The sequence below is a fragment of the Rhynchophorus ferrugineus genome, unplaced genomic scaffold (assembly GCF_030347505.1).
Source record: "Rhynchophorus ferrugineus isolate W39M unplaced genomic scaffold, kcgeb_rfMv2 rfM5, whole genome shotgun sequence".
In the NCBI taxonomy this organism is placed as follows: domain Eukaryota; kingdom Metazoa; phylum Arthropoda; class Insecta; order Coleoptera; family Curculionidae; genus Rhynchophorus; species Rhynchophorus ferrugineus.
The window spans coordinates 10029056-10050233 of record NW_027472584.1 but is presented as its reverse complement, the minus strand read 5'-3'; the positions used below and the strand labels follow the sequence as shown (position 1 = coordinate 10050233).

Genomic DNA, 21178 nt, shown 5'->3' with positions numbered 1-21178 from the left:
TGGTGTTGGTCAAAGTTCGTTATTTCTTACCCTACCACCCACATAAGCAGGCGTCCAGTAGATTGGATGATCATTTTGATACATGACCATTGGTCTAGCCATTACTTCAATATAATGTAGAACTTTTTCTTTTACTTCGTCGTATGTTCCTATTCTCGTATAGTAGCCTGAAATAATTACCATTACTAACTTTTCTTAATAAAAAAAAATATATCATTAAATACAGGGTAACCGATGGGAAAATTCATATTTTAAATAACTTCTAACATTTTTCTACTAGACATTTTGTATTCATTTTGAGGTATCAAGTTTGAATTACTGCAAGAACTACATAAAATATATCTTGTTATTATATTAATAAAGTAAAAGTTTTGACATTAGAGTCGTTTTAAACAGACTTGAGGTCCATCCAAAGATTTGGCAGAAATGAGATTATATGAACGATTTGTATTAAAACCAAGTGAAAATATTTTTGAATCACGATGTGGTTTAACCAGAAATCTGCAACACGCAAGTAGTAATATAAATAAGTGGATAAGACATGGAGAATAAAACCAACGAGAGTAAATAAGCGCATATTGAATTCATCTACACTACCAATAGATATGTACAGTAATAACGCTAAGTACGTTCGGGTGAAACTTAACGCAAAATTTCGTTGGAAGGAACATAGCAAAATGAAAAGAAAATAACTCTAACTCAAATACTAAAGAATGTATTTGTTATTTGGAAAAAAAGTTAAATTATCCGTTCATAATAACTTGCTGCTGTACAAGCGAATATTGAAACCTATATGAACCTATGGATTTCAGTTATGGAGATGTTTTGCGAGAAATAATATCAACAACAATAATACAAGAATTTCAGAATAAACTTCTGAGAGGTATTCTGGATGGACCCAGTTATCCTAGGAACATTTACTTACACCGAGACCTTCGGATTACCACTGTCATAAAGAGAATTAAGAGATTTACACAAGACAGGAAAGACTTCACTCCCATGTTAACACCGAATTGTTTCAACTCTTGGACAACATTGAACTACGACGTAGACTTAAGAAAAGCAAACCGCGCGATCTTGTGTCGTCTGTAGTGAAGAGTATAAAATGGTTTATGCCAATGGATCTTTAAGTCACTGTAGATATAAATTGTATGTTAGTGAGCAACGACTAGTAATAATACATTAATAAATAAAAGCAAAATGATGTGCTTCTTGGTTTTGATCGATCCATTTACAAGTGTGAAGCTTGTGATAAAGCCGTCTGATGCATAACTTGGAGCTTGAACAAGAAAACAGAAATAATATGACAACATTTTTAAGTACATTTAAGAATAAAAAGAACTCAGAATTTTCAAAAACCGCGGATGTTATAAATGCACCCAGATAATTGGATTCTAGAGGGATATCGGTGATTAGCAATTGTCATAAACTAGAAAAACCTATTGGAAAAGTAAAGCAAATTGATGAAAAAACTCTAAAAAAAGAAAGCATGTGCCCAACTGCTATAACTGTGTATATTAAAATGCTGGGGATGGTGGACTAAACAGATCGAAAAGTTTTTAAAAATCTTTTTAGTCGGCTTGGTGGCGCAGTGGTAGACGCGATAGGACTGTCCTCCTACTGTTGAGGTAGTCGCGGGTTTGAATCCTGCTTGCGCATGATTGTAAAATTTGTGTGTGATTGTTTATTATTATTTGTGATTGTTCTAAACAAGAGTGTAAAATCTGGTGAGGAAAATGATCCCAGTCACGCCATCTTTGTACAGCAGCTTATATAATCCACCAAGAGATTAAAATCACCAAGAAATAAACAGCTAAAAGCAATTAAAAAATGAGTGAGTCAGCTGGGCAAATGATGGTCAAAAAGAGCCAATTTGTTATAGAATATTGTCGATCATTGCGAGTTTCCGCTATAGGCCGATGATTTTGCATAAAAGCTTTCGCTATATCAATTTTTATTTTTGTATTTCATATTTTCATAATATAACTTGATGATTTTAGGCTTTATAATTAATTGACTATCTATCCAATTGTTTGTTGATTGATTAGGCTTAGCTACAAAGCGTAAAGCAAGAAAAAATGGGAATAACCAGCTGATAAAACTGTACTAAATAAACTAGGTCAATACCGTATATAGAAAATTCATATTGCTAAAAATGAAATACTTGCTAAATTTCTCAAGAACTTAGGAGACGATCAGGAGATCGATTAATCTCTTTGGAGGGCAGCTGAAAAATTAAATCGATCAAAATACCAGAAGTCCGTAAAGAAAATAGCGAATGGAGAGTTGAATACTAGCAAGGGTACTTAGAAAGTACTTAGCAAATACTTTCCAACTTGATTCTGCTGACGGATGTGAGATCTTACCTAATCTAGATAGAAATATAGATAGAGTTATAAATCCAGTAACTACAAAGGAAACTGTCAATGAAATTTAGATATATTTCAATATCAAAAAGGCTCCGGAGTCTGATCTAATAAGTAGCCAAGTACGTAAAAAATCCCAATGCAACTGAAATATGTACCTAAATAACAGCTGAACAATTGAAAAGTCCCCGACCTGACAACCAGTGTTGTTAACCGACGAAAACATTAAAAAAATACACAAAATGATTTTGAATGACCGTAAATTTAAATTGAATGAAATAGCAGATACTCTAAAGATATCAATTGAACGTGTACATCATATCATTCGCGAATATTTGGGTATGAGAAAGGTCTGTGCAAAGTGGGTGCCGCGCGAGCTCACTTTTGACCAAAAACAACGACGAGTTGATGATTCGGAGCAGTGTTTGAATATTATCAAGCGTAATAAACCTGAAATTTTGCGTCGATATGTGACAATGGATGGAACATGGCTCCATCATTTCAATCCGAAGTCCAATCGACAGTCATGCGATTTGATTGCACACGATGAACCCGCTCCAAAGCGCGGGAAAACGCAACAGTCGGCTGGCAATGTTATGGCGTCTGTATTTTGGGATGCGCATGGAATAATTTTCATTAACTACCTTGAAAAAGGAAGGACCATTTACAGCGACTATTACATAATGTTATTGGACTGTTTGAAGGACGAAATCGCCGAAAAACGGCCGCATTTGAAAAAAAAAGAAAGCGCTGCTTCACCAAGACAACGCACCATGTCACAAGTCAGTGAAAACGATGCCAAAATATCCATGAATTGGTCCTCGAATTGCATCCTCATCCGCCGTATTCTCCAGATCTGGCCCCTAGCGACTATTTTCTGTACTCAGATCTCAAAAGAATGTGTAATGCGTAATTCCTTCATCGAACCGACAAAAATACTTGGGCATGAAACTGGATGCCAATTCAAGTAGAAGGAGCATGTTAAAGAGAAACGAGCAGAACATTGTATGAGACAATCCGAATTAACTCTTCACAATAAATTCTTATTACATAAACGATGTAATTATTGGGTTTAATATAGAAATCCAATATCAACATGATCCAAACTTACCAAAAGGTATAAGGTATAAGGACATCCACACAGATCTAAGGGTACCAACAATGGTTTTGCGAAAAAACACCAAGAGAGATTGTGTGAATATAAAACCATCGACATAATACAACTGATCGACAACAGTGGACTTACTCTGAGGTCAAAGAGACAAAAACCCGTTGAACTAATATAGTTATTTGTGAAAATTGTGCCTTGTTTTACAAGTACGTGGAGTGCATCAATTGGAGTACCTCCAGCAAATGCTCATTAAGTTTATGTCTAAAATCTGAGATCTGAATTGTAATTACGAGATAATTATAGTTAATAATTAGTTGTTGTTGCTAATAACCGCTGTAAATTAGTATTATAATTTGTAATAAAAAAGTTTGATAACATAAGGGTTCATTTTTATGAATAAATCATTGACAATTTTAAGTAATTATCATATTATCATACTTCGTCACTCTCTCTTTTTTGTCATTGTCTTTGTTTTTATTAGTTCTTAAAGATGTATGCTCCTTTCTTCTGCATGTATGTGGTCTCACGTTGTCATGGTGAAAGACAACGCCCGTTCGATTGATCAGTTCTAACCGATTTCGATTTTGAATAATATTAGTTGTTGACAGTAGGGAGCTGAATCAATAACCCTGACTGTTCTCGTCCTTATAATGGATAATTCCCGTCCTATATATTCAGCATCACCAATCCGGGCTTGATGGTTTCCACCTTGTGGTCTTTCTCCCATAATATTTTAATCAATTTACATCGTAATTTAATACATTTATATCACTTACCATGACAAGCGCCTAAACTAAGTTAAACCCGAATAGCAACGAAACAATCTCGTTTGTTTTGTTTTGCGGATCTAATCTGCTTTATCCAATTTTCCAATACACGCCCTTATAATTGAGGTTTAGTTTCGCCAGGGACGCGTACGGTATAATTGACCAGGTCTTTTGTTATTGGACTTGTCAAATAAACTAACAATGCCGTATAGTCTTGTCGGAGGTGCTGTTAATAAAACGTTTTGATATTTCATTGTCTTGAATCTGGTTAATTACCTTTTCACTGACCAGAATAGATTCAATTTAATTAGAATTTAACAAAATTATTTTCAGACTTGATGGATGGGTATAGGTGAAATGGAATGGTGTAGATGGAATCAGAAATATCATTTACACATGCTTTAGTATCAAAAATTAACACTCGTTTAAATAAACTTACACACATTATATATTACTATTATATACTTTTCTTGTTATTTTGAAACTGAATTTTACTAAATATACTTATCATATTTGGATCATTGATCAATATTGTGATTCAAAACGTCATATCTCAAATTTTCATATTGCTCGCTAATTTCCTAGAAATTTTATTGTAGTTATTTTGTGTATATTCTAAGGAATTCATATTGATATCTGGTTAATTAATCAGAAATATCATTTATACATGGTTTTGCTACTAAAAAGATGTCAAATTTCCATGTATAGTAGCAGATATTAGCAATCCTTTAAATATGCTTAACAAATATTTTTGAGTATTAATAGTTTTCATGTAAATAACTTTTATATCTTGTTTTTTTGCTGTTTTGAAACTGAATGCTATTAAAGATATTAATTATATCTCTGTCCATTTTCATTCTGGTTTAACTTAACGTCAAATAAATCAACTGCTAAATATTATGGTTCAAGAGTATCTTTATATTGCTCACTAATATTCCGGAAATTTTATTTAGTTATTTTCTGTATATTCTTGAAAATTGATATTTATTAACGGGTTAATTACCTTTTCACTGGCCAGAATAGATTCAATTTAATTAGAATTTAACAAAATTATTTTGAGACTTGATGGATGGGTATAGGTGAAACGGAATGATGTAGATGGAATCAGAAATATCATTTACACATGCTTTAGTATCAAAAATTAACACTCATTTAAATAAACTTACACACATTATATATTACTATTATATACTTTTCTTGTTATTTTGAAACTGAATTTTACTAAATATACTTATCATATTTGGATCATTGATCAATATTGTGATTCAAAACTTCATATCTCAAATTTTCATATTGCTCGCTAATTTCCTAGAAATTTTATTGTAGTTATTTTGTGTATATTCTAAGGAATTCATATTGCTATCTGGTTAATTAATCATAAATATCATTTATACATGGTTTTGCTACTAAAAAGATGTCAAATTTCCATGTATAGTAGCAGATATTAGCAATCCTTTAAATATGCTTAACAAATATTTTTGAGTATTAATAGTTTTCATGTAAATAACTTTTATATCTTGTTTTTTTGCTGTTTTGAAACTGAATGCTATTAAAGATATTAATTATATCTCTGTCCATTTTCATTCTGGTTTAACTTAACGTCAAATAAATCAACTGCTAAATATTATGGTTCAAGAGTATCTTTATATTGCTCACTAATATTCCGGAAATTTTATTTAGTTATTTTCTGTATATTCTTGAAAATTGATATTTATTAACGGGTTAATTACCTTTTCACTGGCCAGAATAGATTCAATTTAATTAGAATTTAACAAAATTATTTTGAGACTTGATGGATGGGTATAGGTGAAACGGAATGATGTAGATGGAATCAGAAATATCATTTACACATGCTTTAGTATCAAAAATTAACACTCATTTAAATAAACTTACACACATTATATATTACTATTATATACTTTTCTTGTTATTTTGAAACTGAATTTTACTAAATATACTTATATTTGGATCATTGATCAATATTGTGATTCAAAACGTCATATCTCAAATTTTCATATTGCTCGCTAATTTCCTAGAAATTTTATTGTAGTTATTTTGTGTATATTCTAAGGAATTCATATTGATATCTGGTTAATTAATCAGAAATATCATTTATACATGGTTTTGCTACTAAAAAGATGTCAAATTTCCATGTATAGTAGCAGATATTAGCAATCCTTTAAATATGCTTAACAAATATTTTTGAGTATTAATAGTTTTCATGTAAATAACTTTTATATCTTGTTTTTTTGCTGTTTTGAAACTGAATGCTATTAAAGATATTAATTATATCTCTGTCCATTTTCATTCTGGTTTAACTTAACGTCAAATAAATCAACTGCTAAATATTATGGTTCAAGAGTATCTTTATATTGCTCACTAATATTCCGGAAATTTTATTTAGTTATTTTCTGTATATTCTTGAAAATTGATATTTATTAACGGGTTAATTACCTTTTCACTGGCCAGAATAGATTCAATTTAATTAGTATTTAACAAAATTATTTTGAGACTTGATGGATGGGTATAGGTGAAACGGAATGATATAGATGGAATCAGAAATATCATTTACACATGCTTTAGTATCAAAAATTAACACTCATTTAAATAAACTTACACACATTATATATTACTATTATATACTTTTCTTGTTATTTTGAAACTGAATTTTACTAAATATACTTATCATATTTGGATCATTGATCAATATTGTGATTCAAAACTTCATATCTCAAATTTTCATATTGCTCGCTAATTTCCTAGAAATTTTATTGTAGTTATTTTGTGTATATTCTAAGGAATTCATATTGCTATCTGGTTAATTAATCATAAATATCATTTATACATGGTTTTGCTACTAAAAAGATGTCAAATTTTCATGTATAGTAGCAGATATTAGCAATCCTTTAAATATGCTTAACAAATATTTTTGAGTATTAATAGTTTTCATGTAAATAACTTTTATATCTTGCTTTTTTGCTGTTTTGAAACTGAATGCTATTAAAGATATTAATTATATCTCTGTCCATTTTCATTCTGGTTTAACTTAACGTCAAATAAATCAACTGCTAAATATTATGGTTCAAGAGTCTCTTTATATTGCTCACTAATATTCCGGAAATTTTATTTAGTTATTTTCTGTATATTCTTAAAAATTGATATTTATTAACAGGTTAATTACCTCTTCACTGGCCAGAATTTATTAGAATAATAGATAGATTAAATAATAGATTAAATTAGATAGATTAAATTTATTTATAATTTGACAACATTATTATGAGACTTGATGGATATATTTAGAGGATGGAATCGTAAATATCATTTACACATGGTTTTAGCAAAAAGCAAAAGCAAAAATAACAACAGGATTGTAACAATCCTTTAAATATACTTTACAAATATTTTTAGCGATTATATAGTTTTTGTGTAAATAATTATTGCATTTTGTTTCTTCGTTGTTTGGGACTAAGCGCTACTAAAGATATTTATTATATCTTGATAAATCAACTGATAAATATTACGGTTCAAGACTGTCTTCATATTGCTCTCTAATTTTTTAAGCATTTTTAGCTATTTTGTATATAACAAATTCATATCAATAATATGATTAATTACTTTTTCACTGACTGGAATAAATTACATTTAATTAGAATTTAACAACATTTTTGTGAGACTTGATGGATGAATGTAGGAAATTAAGATATCAGAATTTTGATCTATTGCTGAAAATGTGAAATACCAATGTCAGCAATTATTAAATTCGAATTCGGTTCGATATTCATTACTTTTGTTATTTAAATTGAACATTTGAGTTGTTAGAAACTTATTGTGGTGCTGCTCCATCATATACCATTTGTCATTTTTAGTTTCATCGATTTATAACAATAAAGTGGTAATATTGTCAATGACAAATAATGGCCATAGTGTTAATGACAATGAATTGCAAGACTTACTGGACAAAAACCCAGCTTAAACTCTCAACAAGAACTTTTACATAGCTTATCAGTTGACGAACTGTTTCTATATATTTACATGTGATGGGAAGCGAAGACTTTTCTGTAGTGTTTTGTGACCTGCGGTGCCAAAACCAAGAGGTCATGGATTAGTCCAGGAGAGCCAGAAATATGAATGACCATAAAATCTTGTGGTGCATCTGGTGGAATATGCAAAGTATTGTGTATTATGAGCCACTAAAACCGACAGTTGAACAAATTGGACGACATACTGTTTGCCAAAAAAAAATAGCAATGGCGACTAATAGATGCAAAGTCATCCTCTTGCATGACGATATTCTGTCACACATTGCAAGTTATTAGGACTGTGAAGGGTATACTGTTGCAGCTTGAATGGGAAGTTCTGCTACACCCATCGTAATCGCCAGACATAATGCTTTCTGATCACCACATGTTGAGATCGATACAGCAGAGCTTGACTGGCACACAGTTTCGAAATGCGAAAATGGGTCGAAGATTGGATCACTGCCAAACAAACATAATTGTGTCGACACAGTATCGCCATATTGACAGAAATATGACGGAAATAGTTGTAGAAAATGATGAACATACTTTAATTAATACATATCGTGCCAATTTTTCTCATTTGATGTCGTTTTAAAGTAATAAAATGATCAAAGTACATGCAAGCACCTAATAATTTAGCGAAGATTACTATTTATCAAGAATATCACTTACCTTTATTTTCACATGCCATCCAGTGCATTTCATTGACGCTACTTGAGTCCGATCCTATTAAATACGTAAAAATTCTAACAGGTCGATGTGGAAAATTGTACAACTTAAATATGTCTTTGTAGGTTGATGGCGGCCCGTCAGTCACTAGCATTATAGCTTGATTGCATTGGCATCCCTGTCCGGTTCGATTATACTAAAAAAAAATCAATCATAATCCATCAATCGATAGTTCATTTCATTTAAAATACCTTGTGTAATATTTCGAAGCCAGTTATCAACGCCGAAGAAAAGTTCGCAATATTTTCTTGTTTGATGTTGCCCAGAGAATCCTTTAACCATCTTACATTTTCCTCAGTTGCCTTTAGAATAAACAAATCAGACATAAGACATTGTTTGCAATGCGGTTTGTAGAAATGTCGACAACATATAAGAAGTTCGGAACAAAGTTACAGTGAAGCGTATTTGTTGTGGTATCGCTACTATTTATCTAGTTTTGTTAGTTCAGTCCTATGCGCGTTTAAACACTTAAAATTAATTAGATTCGGTGAATGGGATGAAAGTACTCTCTCTCTGTATCAAATCAAATAACATTTTTTCAAACAAAAGGCTCTATTTAACTTGTATTATTCGGTTTGTGATCTTGTTCTCTATGATGTACAAATAAGTTTTGTTCGATTCAATATTTGGCATCTTCGTGGGAAGGGGTTGGTCAAAACAAATGATAGTCGGACGGAATAATCTTTGGTAAATACGGCGGTTGGCGTTGGATTTTTGTTTAAGTATTTCTATGTAGATTTTGCACGGATGATCGTAATTCTACTTACATAACGATAGTTGATGCTCAATAGGTAACATAAACACGTCTCATGATGATTTAGTAATGTTTGACCCTTAAACTTTTCTTCTTCACGCACTTTTACTAGGCTTTTAAAGACACACGCGATAACTTGTTTAACTGAAACATACTTGTAATATTATCGTAAAATAAAAAATTATTTTGTCATAAATTGTCATGTCATTTGTCATACATAAAACAAAGTCGAGTTATTTATATTATTTATAATTCAAGAACAGGACCGATTTCAACCCATTTTAATGATCTCTCACTTGTCTTCGAATAGCTATTAAAATATCGGAAAAATTTACAGAAAATTAATTTTTAAATAAATCAGGTTTAGAACTCCGTCGTCTACCCCAATTGCTAGTTCACGTCACGCACGCTTATAACTTCACTAACACCGATTGCTAACATAGCACCAATTGAGTTTAGTTAGTTATAGTTTGCTGAATGATCTGCTGAAGATTTCTTCAAGCAATTGCTGGCTATCGGTAATGCCCATGTTTCTATTGACAAGTCGAGCGGATTGATTTATGTTCTTCCGAAATTTTCCAATTTTTCCTCATCGAAAGATGAGCTTATCAACAAAATATTCCTAAACATCATTGCTAAACACGAAAATAACAAATGGTTGAGTGAGCCAGCAACTTTGTTGACTAAGAACAGAGATGTAGATGACCAATGATTTGATTTAGGATGAATTCGTTGGTACTCTGCTTTCATTGAAATCTATTGATTGTGTAACAAATAAAGAAGAAGCCACCAACCATCCAACTGAATTTTTAAACTTCTTGGATATGCCTGGTTTATAATCGCACAATTTACAACTTATCAAAATTATGCAGTGGGACACGCTTGGTGATAAGAAAACTGATGATCAGTGTTTCGTGGCATGTTCAAGCATGTCAAGCTATCCGCTTTATTTGTTCTTGATGCTGATAACTAAACAAGAAATGTAATATTTCACAAGAAGCTTCACTGAAAAGAATCATTCCAACAAAGCTAGACTTTTTAAAACTTTTATTTATTGCAATACGACATTCATTAAAGTCTAGTTTTTTAGTTAATAAAAAAAACGTCTTTAGCAAAATACGATAGTTATTTTAGTTAAATAATTGTATAAATTAACAAAAATATATAGCCCTCAATTACAAGGGCTCATATATACGTTTTGTATCTTCAAATATCATGCTAATTGATATAATATATATATATATATATATATATATATATATATATATACATTATTGTTAATGATCCTAGCTCAACTTTTTATTACCAATTATTTAACGATTATCGAAATGATATAAAATATTATTTATCTTTGACCTGAATATAATTAGAGTAATATCAGGTAATCAAAGATCAAATCGATTTTATATATATTAAATTTACAGAAAATATATTAGTCTGAAATAGCTTTTTAGTTGACTTTTCCACTTTAATGGATCTAATGTTTTTTTAATTAAATGGTATTAATAATGTATATTGAAAACATACCGCATCTGGATGTATACATGATATTGTACATAGTTATACATACAATTTAATAATCATATTGCTTTATTCTTATCATTTCATTTAATTATATTTAAAAAAATCTGTTTGGTATACAAATAAGCATCCTTCATTAAAAAAAAAGCAAGTATAGATTCTTTTTTGCTATAATTGAATTATGTTAACACTTACTTTACCACTTTAGTGAATCGAATGGTATTGTTTTAATAATATTAATAATCTATATTGAAATCATACTATGCCTAAAGTTATACATGGCGATATACATAGTTATACAATCGAATAATACTACATAAATCATTAATATCATTTCATTCATAATTAAGCAGAAAATATCTGTAAATTATTCGTCATTCATCATTCGAAGAAATAAGAAGTTGTCATTAAGTTATGGTCTCCAGTAATCACAATCTAAGTAAACATCATCTTCAAGTATTAATGACTTTATACTTCAATACTAAACCGAGTTAGTGGGGAACATTTATTTGTTTAATTTCAAGATATCTGAAAGTGATCAATCGATAAATGTTTTTAGAAAAAAAAATATAAATATACATATACATATATTCACAAGTTATATAAATATACAGGGGGGTAGAATGTAATATCAATAACATGCAATATAGTGCATCTGGTTGCTTGGCAACAGTGCTTTCGTGTAAATGTGCGCTACCTTTACATCCGAATCTTCTAAGTTATATTTCAGTTTATTATATGCTTTGTTTCGCAACGGTTAAAACAAGCGATCGGTGAAATTTGTTATCTCTAAAACTTCGAAAGATGTTTCAATTGTTGGTGCTCAGTTAGCTAGAGCGTATCCATTGTAATGACAGCATACACAAAACATGGTAAAAAATCATCGGCGAGGAGGAATAGTGGGAGAAACCCAAAGCTAACTGACAGAGACCGACGAACATTAAAAATTATTGTGACTAGACAAGATAAAACTACCGCGGCAAAAGTGACAGCAGAACACAATACTCACTTAACTAAAACCGTTCAAACAAAAAGAGAGCTCTGGAGCTCCACAAAGCACAACATTCACTGAATGGTTGCTAGTGCAAAACCCTTTATAGCGGAAGCCAAAGCTAATCTGCGAAAGAAGTGGTGCAACGATCACAAAACCTGGACACTTGATGATTGGATGAATGTGGTATAGTCCGATGAATCATCGTTTACATTGTGTCCTACAAACAACCGGGTTTATGTATGAAGAACCATAAGAGAAGGACTACGGACTCCCTGCTTCCTATAGTTAAGCATATTAAGCTTCCTACAGTTAATATTATAGTATTTAACTGGAGCTCTCATTTACATCACTGGTTCGACATTCTCAATGATGAAGTTCTTACTATGATTACCATATTGCTGCCAAACACTGCTATATTCCAAGATGATAATGCGCCCATACACACAGTCAAAAATGTTCATCCTTGGTTTGAGGAACATCAGAATACCGAACATCTTCCCTGACCAGCACAATTGCCAGACCTCAACATAAGGTTGCCAAACATATTGACAATATTTTGAATAAAATATAAACATCCATTATTCCACAGTAAATGCCCAAATACAGGATATAACGTTATCTCAGCTACTACACGAATAAATACTCTTATTTTAAAGTCAAATAACATTCGAATGACTTATTTATGTTTTGACAGAATACGGAGCGGGTTTAATTTACGTTTTACGTGTATATAATTAGACGCGTTCTTATACAATATGAATTTTAATAAAGTTGTGTTGTCTGGAATAATAGGCTCAATTATGTTGTACGAAATTTCTTGTCACGTTTTCTTCGAATACGAATTTAAATTGACGACTGTCCCTTTAAATTTTGTAAGATACACGTTTATTTCATAAAGTACGATATATCATTCGCAACTGGTTTTGGTAATTTATGCTGTAGAATTTATAACGAAGTCACATATAGTGATTTTTTTTTAACTGCATTTTATTGGCTATATGAAGATTGTGTCACAATTAGGTTTATTATAGAACTCTTACTCTTTTTGTAATTAATTTGTATCAAATATTGATTAAAATGTATTTTTCTTGTGGGCAGTTTTACTTTATTATCTTCCATGGCATGGGTCACAAAAGGTTCATGTTTTAATACAAATATATAACAGATAATTTTGAAATGCCAGGAAAAGGTACGACTTGGAAGTCTGACAGAGAAGAGAGTATTAGTTAACTTATCAACAACATGTACACGCTTAAAAGCCTTGGAAATAATTTCTAATAAAAGGAAATCGAGAGATATTTTTTGATTTATGATCTACTGCTTCAACGACAAAACAGGTGGAAGAGGTTTTGGATCTGATTTACTGATGGTAAAAAATTGATTTATTACATTGAACAATCACAAACGTATACAGTCATGAATACCGAGGTTAATTCATGATCATCAATATCAATTGCAAATCGAATCTGTGTATTTGGAAAAGATGAAAGAAAATACTAGCCAGCAATGTATACTATTTTCTAAGTCTTTTTCGAGTTTAATTTTAAACAAAAATTTTCTATATATAAAATATTATAAATTATTTACAAACAAATTTATTTCAATTAATAACTGAATATTGTAAAAATTTAGGTTATATTTTTGAAAAAATCCCCTAGAGTGTCTCACGATTTTGTTAAAAACATCAAATTAAAATTTATACTGAGTTAAAATTATTTGAAAAGTTTAGTTTTTTTATAAAAGTTTTGTCACAAATTTATATTTAAAATTATTCTAAAACTTTTTAATGAAATTTATATTTCCGGAGTGTTTCCGCTTTATTCCATATTAAGTAAAAAATTAAAAATTCACCATAAAATCAATGATAACAAGTGAAATTACGTTTCATGTTAAATTTTTATTCCAAAAATCTGTTTTAATTTTAGATTTTGAATCACTTATATAGAGTGCATTATATATATGCTATTAAAGATTTAAAACGTCATTCGAGATAACCCACAATCAACGGTTATGTCACTGTCAGACAGCTTTCAACGTGGGTAGATTTCACGCTTTAAAATTAACTTGGATTTTGGTTGGATTGATAGACAGAATTGCTGAATAAAATAAAAGTTTAGTTTGACTTGTGATTATATATATATATATATATATATATATATATATATATAATTTCTCAAATACAGTAGAAAATAATTATATTGGAATTTTGTAGGCCAAATTAATTTTATCAGAATTTATTTAAAGTTTATTTATTATAGTTAAATCTAATAATTTGAAATGTGCTATTAGTAATAGTATTTTAATGATCAATATCTAGGTTTATGCTCTGCCATAAGCTAATATTAATACGTTTATAATTTAAGTATACATAGTACGTCTTTATTGCTATTAGTTTATACTATCTGGCAATTTTATGTTATATTTTAATAATATAATACTGTATAAAGCCTGAAGTCCAAACCTAAACAAGTTAAGAGTTGATGAATGTTTTACTATGAAGTGGTGCAATCTGCATTTGTTTTCGATTTGGTACTTTATCGCATGTTTTAGTAGCCTTAATTTGATTTAACTTCGAATGGTTTTGTTTTTTCAACCTCCCAGTCCGTCCAAGTCCACTGTCTTTGAATTATTACAGAATTTTGACATTCTTATGTTAAAAAACCAGAAATTCTCGTATTTACTGTGACATGATCTTTCCCTTCACTATGGAATTTGGTATGATGCTGAAATATTATCAATACAACAAAATATATTAGTTACATGTATTTTGATCCGCGATATCTGGTGGTAAAAATGTGAAGTATCAGTGTAAATAACAGGTCAATTGAAAAGTCCCCGGCCTCACACATAGATGGCGCTACTAGAATTAAATCCATATGTTTTTCAGTTAGCCGTCAATAGATGCGTGTATAAATTTGACAGCGGTCGAATTATTAGAATAAAAAAATGGATAAGAAGGAATTTCGCGTGTTTCGCGATAAAATATTGCTTTTTGAGGGAGAAAATACAGTTGAAGCAAAAACTTGGCTTGATGCCGAGTTTCCAGACACTGCCCTAGGAAAATAAATCATCAAGGATTGGTATGCTAAGTTTAGAGGTGGTGAAATGAGCACCGAAGACGATGCAATGCAATGGACGCCCAAAAGAGGTTGTTACCGATGAAAACATTTAAAAAATCCACAAAATGTTTTTGAATGACTGTAAATTGAAATCGAATGAAATAGCAGACACTCTAAAGATATTAACTGAACGTGTATATTATATCATTCACGAATATTTGGGTATGAGAAAGCTCTGTGCACGAGCTCACTTTTGACCAAAAACAACGACGAGTTGATGATTCGGAGCAGTGTTTGAAGATGATGAAGCGTAATAAACCCGAGTTTTTGCGTCGATATGTGATAATGGATGAAACATTGCTCCGTCATTTCACTTCGAAGTCCAATCGACAGTCATCCGAGTGGACTGCACACGATGAACCCGCTCCAAAGAGCGGGAAAACGCAACAGTCGGCTGGTAAGGTTATGGCGTCTGTATTTTGGGATGCACATGGAATAATTTTTATTGGCTACCTTGAAAAAGGAAGGACCATCAACAGCGACTATTACATAGCGTTATTGGACCGTTTGAAGGACGAAATCGCCGAAAAAATGGCCGCATATGAAGAAAAAGTAAGTACTCCTTCACCAAGACAATGCACCGTGTCGTAAATCAGTGAAAACGATGGCAAAAATCTATTAATTGGGTTTCGAATTGCTTCCCCATCCACGGTATTATCCAAATCTGGCCCCCAGCGAGTATTTTCTGTTGTCAGATCACAAAAGAATGCTCTCTGGGAAGAAATTTTCGTCGAATGAAGAGTCCTATTTTGAAGCAAAGGACAAAAATGATATCGAAAAGTTGGAGGGTCACTATAATCAGTGTATCACCTTTGAATGGTAAGCCGGGGACTTTTCAATTAACCTGTTATTAAACAATCTACCCTAACTGATAAATTCGATGATTTTTACACTTGTTGTAATTTAACACTCAATATTGTATTTTCGACATTTGTTATCTTTATTGTTTGATTTAAAGAAATCTGCTACTAAATCCCTTTAAACACATATCTTGTCTTCTGCTCCGTCATATCCCAATTTTTTATTTTGGTTGAAACCCAACCGACTTAAAACTGGTGATTTTGATCTCAATGACAAGTAATGCCCTGGAGGACGCAAGCAGTTCAATAATAATTAGTTGTAAGACTTATTGAATGAAAATCTAACTGACCGAATCAGACGTTTACGTGAGATGGGAAAGATCGAAAAAGAGGGAAATTGGCTACCAACATTGCGGTTTCATTGTTTGCCAGACCAAAAAATAGATTTTTCTGTATCGTATTGTAGCTGACGATGAAAAGTGGATCTACTATGACAATTCTAAGTGCAAGAAGTTATGAGTTATGAGACCGAACCGGAATATTGGAATGCGGACATAAAGTATTTCTGTGCTTAAGGTGGAATCAGCAAAATGTATTTTATTACGAGCTGCTAAGATCTAAGAGCTAATGATCTGTTTCTGTTTTAACTGCAGACATTTGGTCTCAACATCAACGTCAATTGAACAAATGGGAAAACGTATTGTTAAAAAAATACTAGCAATGACGAGTAACAGACGCAAAGTCATCCTTTTACTTGATAACGTTCGGCCACGCATTGCTAGAATTATGAAAGACACTGTTGCAACTCGAATTCTGCCATACCCAGCGTACGCATTAGACATAGCGCCTTCTGATTACCCTTTATTCGGATGGATGCAGCATGGCTTTGCTGATACGCAGTTTCGAAATACTGAATAAATGCGACAATGGATCGATGATTGGATCGCTGCTAAACCAGTATCGTTCTTTAGACACAGTATCATCGTGTTGCGAAGAAATGATCAGAATACATACAGGCACCTAATATTGGCGTAAGGAATTGAGAAATATCACCGGCAAATAATCTAATTTTCTTCGTAATCTGGTGATGATATTAAATGAAATTTTCACATTTAATTTGATTCTCCATTTATTTTATTTGATGGTACTTGTTTATTTGTAATTTTATTAGTGTCATCATATTAAGAATATCTCTTATGTTAGTAATCAACAGGTTATTTACTAAATTACCTAGAGCTTTATACAAATTACTTCTATTTATCTGCTAAATAATTCATTTAAATTAAGGGTAGTAGTCGAGCGCTCGAAATGACCGGACGTGTCTGGAGCTCCGATCGCCATCCAAACAAATTGTCGGTACCATCAAAGTGTCAGTACCCCAATATAACTGACTACCTGCGAATGCTTATTAAATAAAGACTCAGTAAACAAGTCACCCAAGATGAAGAGCCCTCTGTTCAAAGAAACCAAAAAAAGCCGAACCGCAATCCAAAATGGAAACCGAACACAAAGAAGAAGAAACTCCTTTGGCACAATAAACTCCAAACAGGACAAAATGGAACAAGAAAAGCAAACCCCAGGCACCACAGAACAGGAAAAAGAAGGTAAACTCCACTGTTTATTAATGTAGCGAGAAGGACTTGGAAAAAGAACAAATTGCCGCAACTACCAATACACCAACCCAGGCCAACCCAACACCACAAAAGAAGGAAGGAATAATCCCGCTGATAGTACTCGAGGACAAAACCAAATATATGAAACTCGCCCGTATGTTTAAAAATAGTACAATCAAATTCGGCAGCATGAGGGAGTGGTCTTCTACTCCAAAACCGCTGACAACTACAGACTGGCAACCAAGATCCAGTAGGAGATGAAGTATCCTTTCCACTCCTTTGCATCCTTGCAGGAGAGGCAACTCAAGGGCGTCATCAGAGGCCTACTGGAATCGACACAGGCGACAATGTCCATTCATTCTTCCCTTCATCCCTCGTAAAGAGATGGCGGACAAATCCGGAGTCGGAATCCCACTCACCCAGGTCACAGTGCCCAGTGCCCAGAGACGAGCACCACATATTCAAAATTCAGTACCTGATGGACCAGAGAGTAATAGTTGAATCCCAAGGAGGCACCGGCCAGCCGGCACAATGCTTCAACTGCCGTCTGTACGGACACTCCTCCAGGAGCTGCTAAGCCCCACAAAAGTGCATGAAATGCGCCGTTAACCATGAGTCCCGATCCTGTAAAAACGAAAGAAAAACGCCAGGCAGGTGTTTCAACTGCAGAAAGGAGCATTCGCCAATTTTATAGGGTGCGAAAAACGACCACCACCAAAGAGTCATGGACCGAAACCTCAACCAGCTCCTCAGACATCCGTCTGGGCAAATCAGGAAGAAAAAGACTAGCTCCATCAGCGACGACAAGGAAATTCGGAGGCATTTTGCTGCTTTCACTAACAAAATATCCTGCCTCTTCGGTTACTTTCATTCCGGGCAAAACAATAGTTTAAACAAAAAACTCACGACCGATTTATCGTACTTTACGTACGTAATCATTTATTATAGCCCTTCTCCTTTGTGACCAGAAAATGCTTATGGCCTCCCTCAGATCAATTTTTATGGCCATCTTCCAATTAACGGTAATTTTGGTATACAATGTTCATCTCACACCGCTTCCAATTCACTTCATGGCCCCAATTGACCAGATGCCCTTTTGTATTTGACCGTTTTTATTTACTCCTTATTCTTACTCTTTTACGACAATTAGCATTCTTCCAAAAATGCGAAACATTCCACTGTTGTATACACGGCAGTAAAAACTCGCATAGGGCTCTCGCATCCCAAAACGGTCTTCAGCTACCATAAATTAATCCACTTGTATAGTGTATTCTTAACTTTAGCTTAAGTAGTTTAGTTTTATTTTAATTTTTATCTTGCTTGTATATTAATGCAAGTGCAACAAAACAGTAGTAATAAATTAATTTGTAAATTAAGATTGTACTAGCCATATCTAATATAAAATATAAATAATAATAGCAAAAAATATTAATTAAGTTACTCCTCTGTATAACATAACAATTCAGTACTTATGTTATATCCACTTATGTAGAAAAAACTCATAATCATTCAAATATTGTCTTTTTTTTCTTTATTACAAAATTATTGTTTAAATGATAGAATTTTCTATTTGCAAGTTTGTGTTTTATTAACATTTTTACGACTTTTTGATTATATGATGATATATTATAGTTTTTATTGTCATTACTAATTTGCTATATCACTAAAATTGTGTAAGTACTCTTCTTGCACAAATAATAAATGTATTTAATGTTACATTTTTATAAAAATATTTTTCGAAGGTTACTAATTAACGCTGTAAACTAATTTATAACTATAATCAATTAATGTAAATTGCAATGTGTTTTGCATGATCCATGATAATATAACATTAATAAATAATTATTACTTATAAAGTTAGTCGGAATTTTATGAAAATTACTACTAGTTATCTGATAAATAATTCATTGAAAATAACGTTTTCGTTTGATTGATCGCCTAAACTGATCAAGCTGCCTATCGCGTGTGAGGCAAATGATCTCAGAATGTTACAATCATCTTTTATCAGACCGTGTACTCAGTAATCAAACAATAATTCATCGTAGATTTTTGTTATGGTCAGTTTTTTACTCGACACTTTCCATTTCTACATTACACATGCAATGTCGTACTATTAATAGATTGGAATGGCGTGTTCGAGGATCTTAATGTATCAGGAAATTCAAATTTTACATGCGCAATTAGGGTTATTTTATTTTTTCGAGATTGAAGTTATGATATAGATTTTTCCCCGTTATTTTTAGATTACTTCGTGACTTTTCCGTTTTCTTACAATGTTGGTGCCTGTATTACTTATTACTCTCTGGGATTTTTCCTTAGATATGGCCAGTTAAAGTTGCATTAAAAATATTAAATTGTATTATATGGGTATATGACTTAATTTTTACATATTTATTGAATCAGGCCTATAAATTCATTTTTTTATAACCAATTTCATGTTGAAGCCTCACTAACATGCTTCACTTTTCAATGTGTGTCCTTTCCTCGAAGTGCGAGCAAAACATTTTTTCAGCGTGTTGAAAATGTCTGAATTTGTATCGACGCGATTTGTGTAAAGGCAACTGAAGCTTGTCGAATGCTGCGTGAAGCTTATAGCAATCATGCTCCATCGATTTCAACATGTTAACACTAGTTTTGACGCCTTAAAAGTAGTGATTTTGACACGGAGGACACAGAACGTTCTGTATAGCCAAAAAATTCTGAAGTTGGAGATTAGAAGACATTACTCGATCACCAATGGGGATCGCTATCGAGTATAATTGAAGCGTTTGAGCTAAACATTGCGCGAAAAACGGCCAGAATACGAGCGAAGACACAAAATGTTATTCTTCAGCATGACAGAAAAACACAACATACTTGGAAACATTAAGTGCTACCCCAGTCGCCGTATTTTCCAGACCTTGCTTCTTTTGATTACTACTTGTTCTGATGTATAAGTATTATGGGAGGATTTTCCTCTATGTTTAAAAAACTTAAGAATTAAAGCTAAACCAAAACAGTGATGTTAACTAAATATTATAATCATATAATGTAACATATTTGTTATATTTTCTTTCATTCTTGTAACGAATGATTTATAAGATTAACTTATTTCAGATTTATTGAGATAAGGTAACTGTGTTCAAAGTGTTCTCCAAAATATTAACAACATTAAATTTAAAAAAAATAAAAGAAAAACTAAAAATTTCTATTAATAAAAAAATAAGAAAAAAGTTATATTAATAATAAATATTCTTAAAAATTTACTCTAAATACTGTTAAAATATATATAAAGCAATATTAATTAAAAAGAGAAAAAATTATATTATTAACAATATTGTTGTTTGAACAAATCTTATTATTACTATAGAAAGTTTCAATCAACTCAGAGAGAAATAACTTAATA

General features: G+C 31.8%; 2 protein-coding genes across 4 annotated transcripts in view; one reads left to right on the top strand and one right to left on the bottom strand.

The window, feature by feature from the left end:
- The window catches only part of HUWE1 (HECT, UBA and WWE domain containing E3 ubiquitin protein ligase 1), a 158327-nt gene that overhangs the window by 20197 nt on the left and 116952 nt on the right, over nt 1-21178 (top strand). The window lies entirely within an intron of this gene.
- Nucleotides 1-21178, bottom strand: part of stol (voltage-dependent calcium channel subunit stolid) — a 66445-nt gene that overhangs the window by 17005 nt on the left and 28262 nt on the right. For all 3 annotated transcript variants that reach the window (XM_076405303.1, XM_076405302.1, XM_076405304.1), the window contains exons 6-8: nt 9184-9294; nt 8936-9128; nt 31-167 (exon numbers count right to left, since the gene is read on the bottom strand). In XM_076405303.1, coding sequence (XP_076261418.1) covers nt 31-167; nt 8936-9128; nt 9184-9294 — 441 coding nt within the window. The remainder of the gene's footprint in view (nt 1-30; nt 168-8935; nt 9129-9183; nt 9295-21178) is intronic.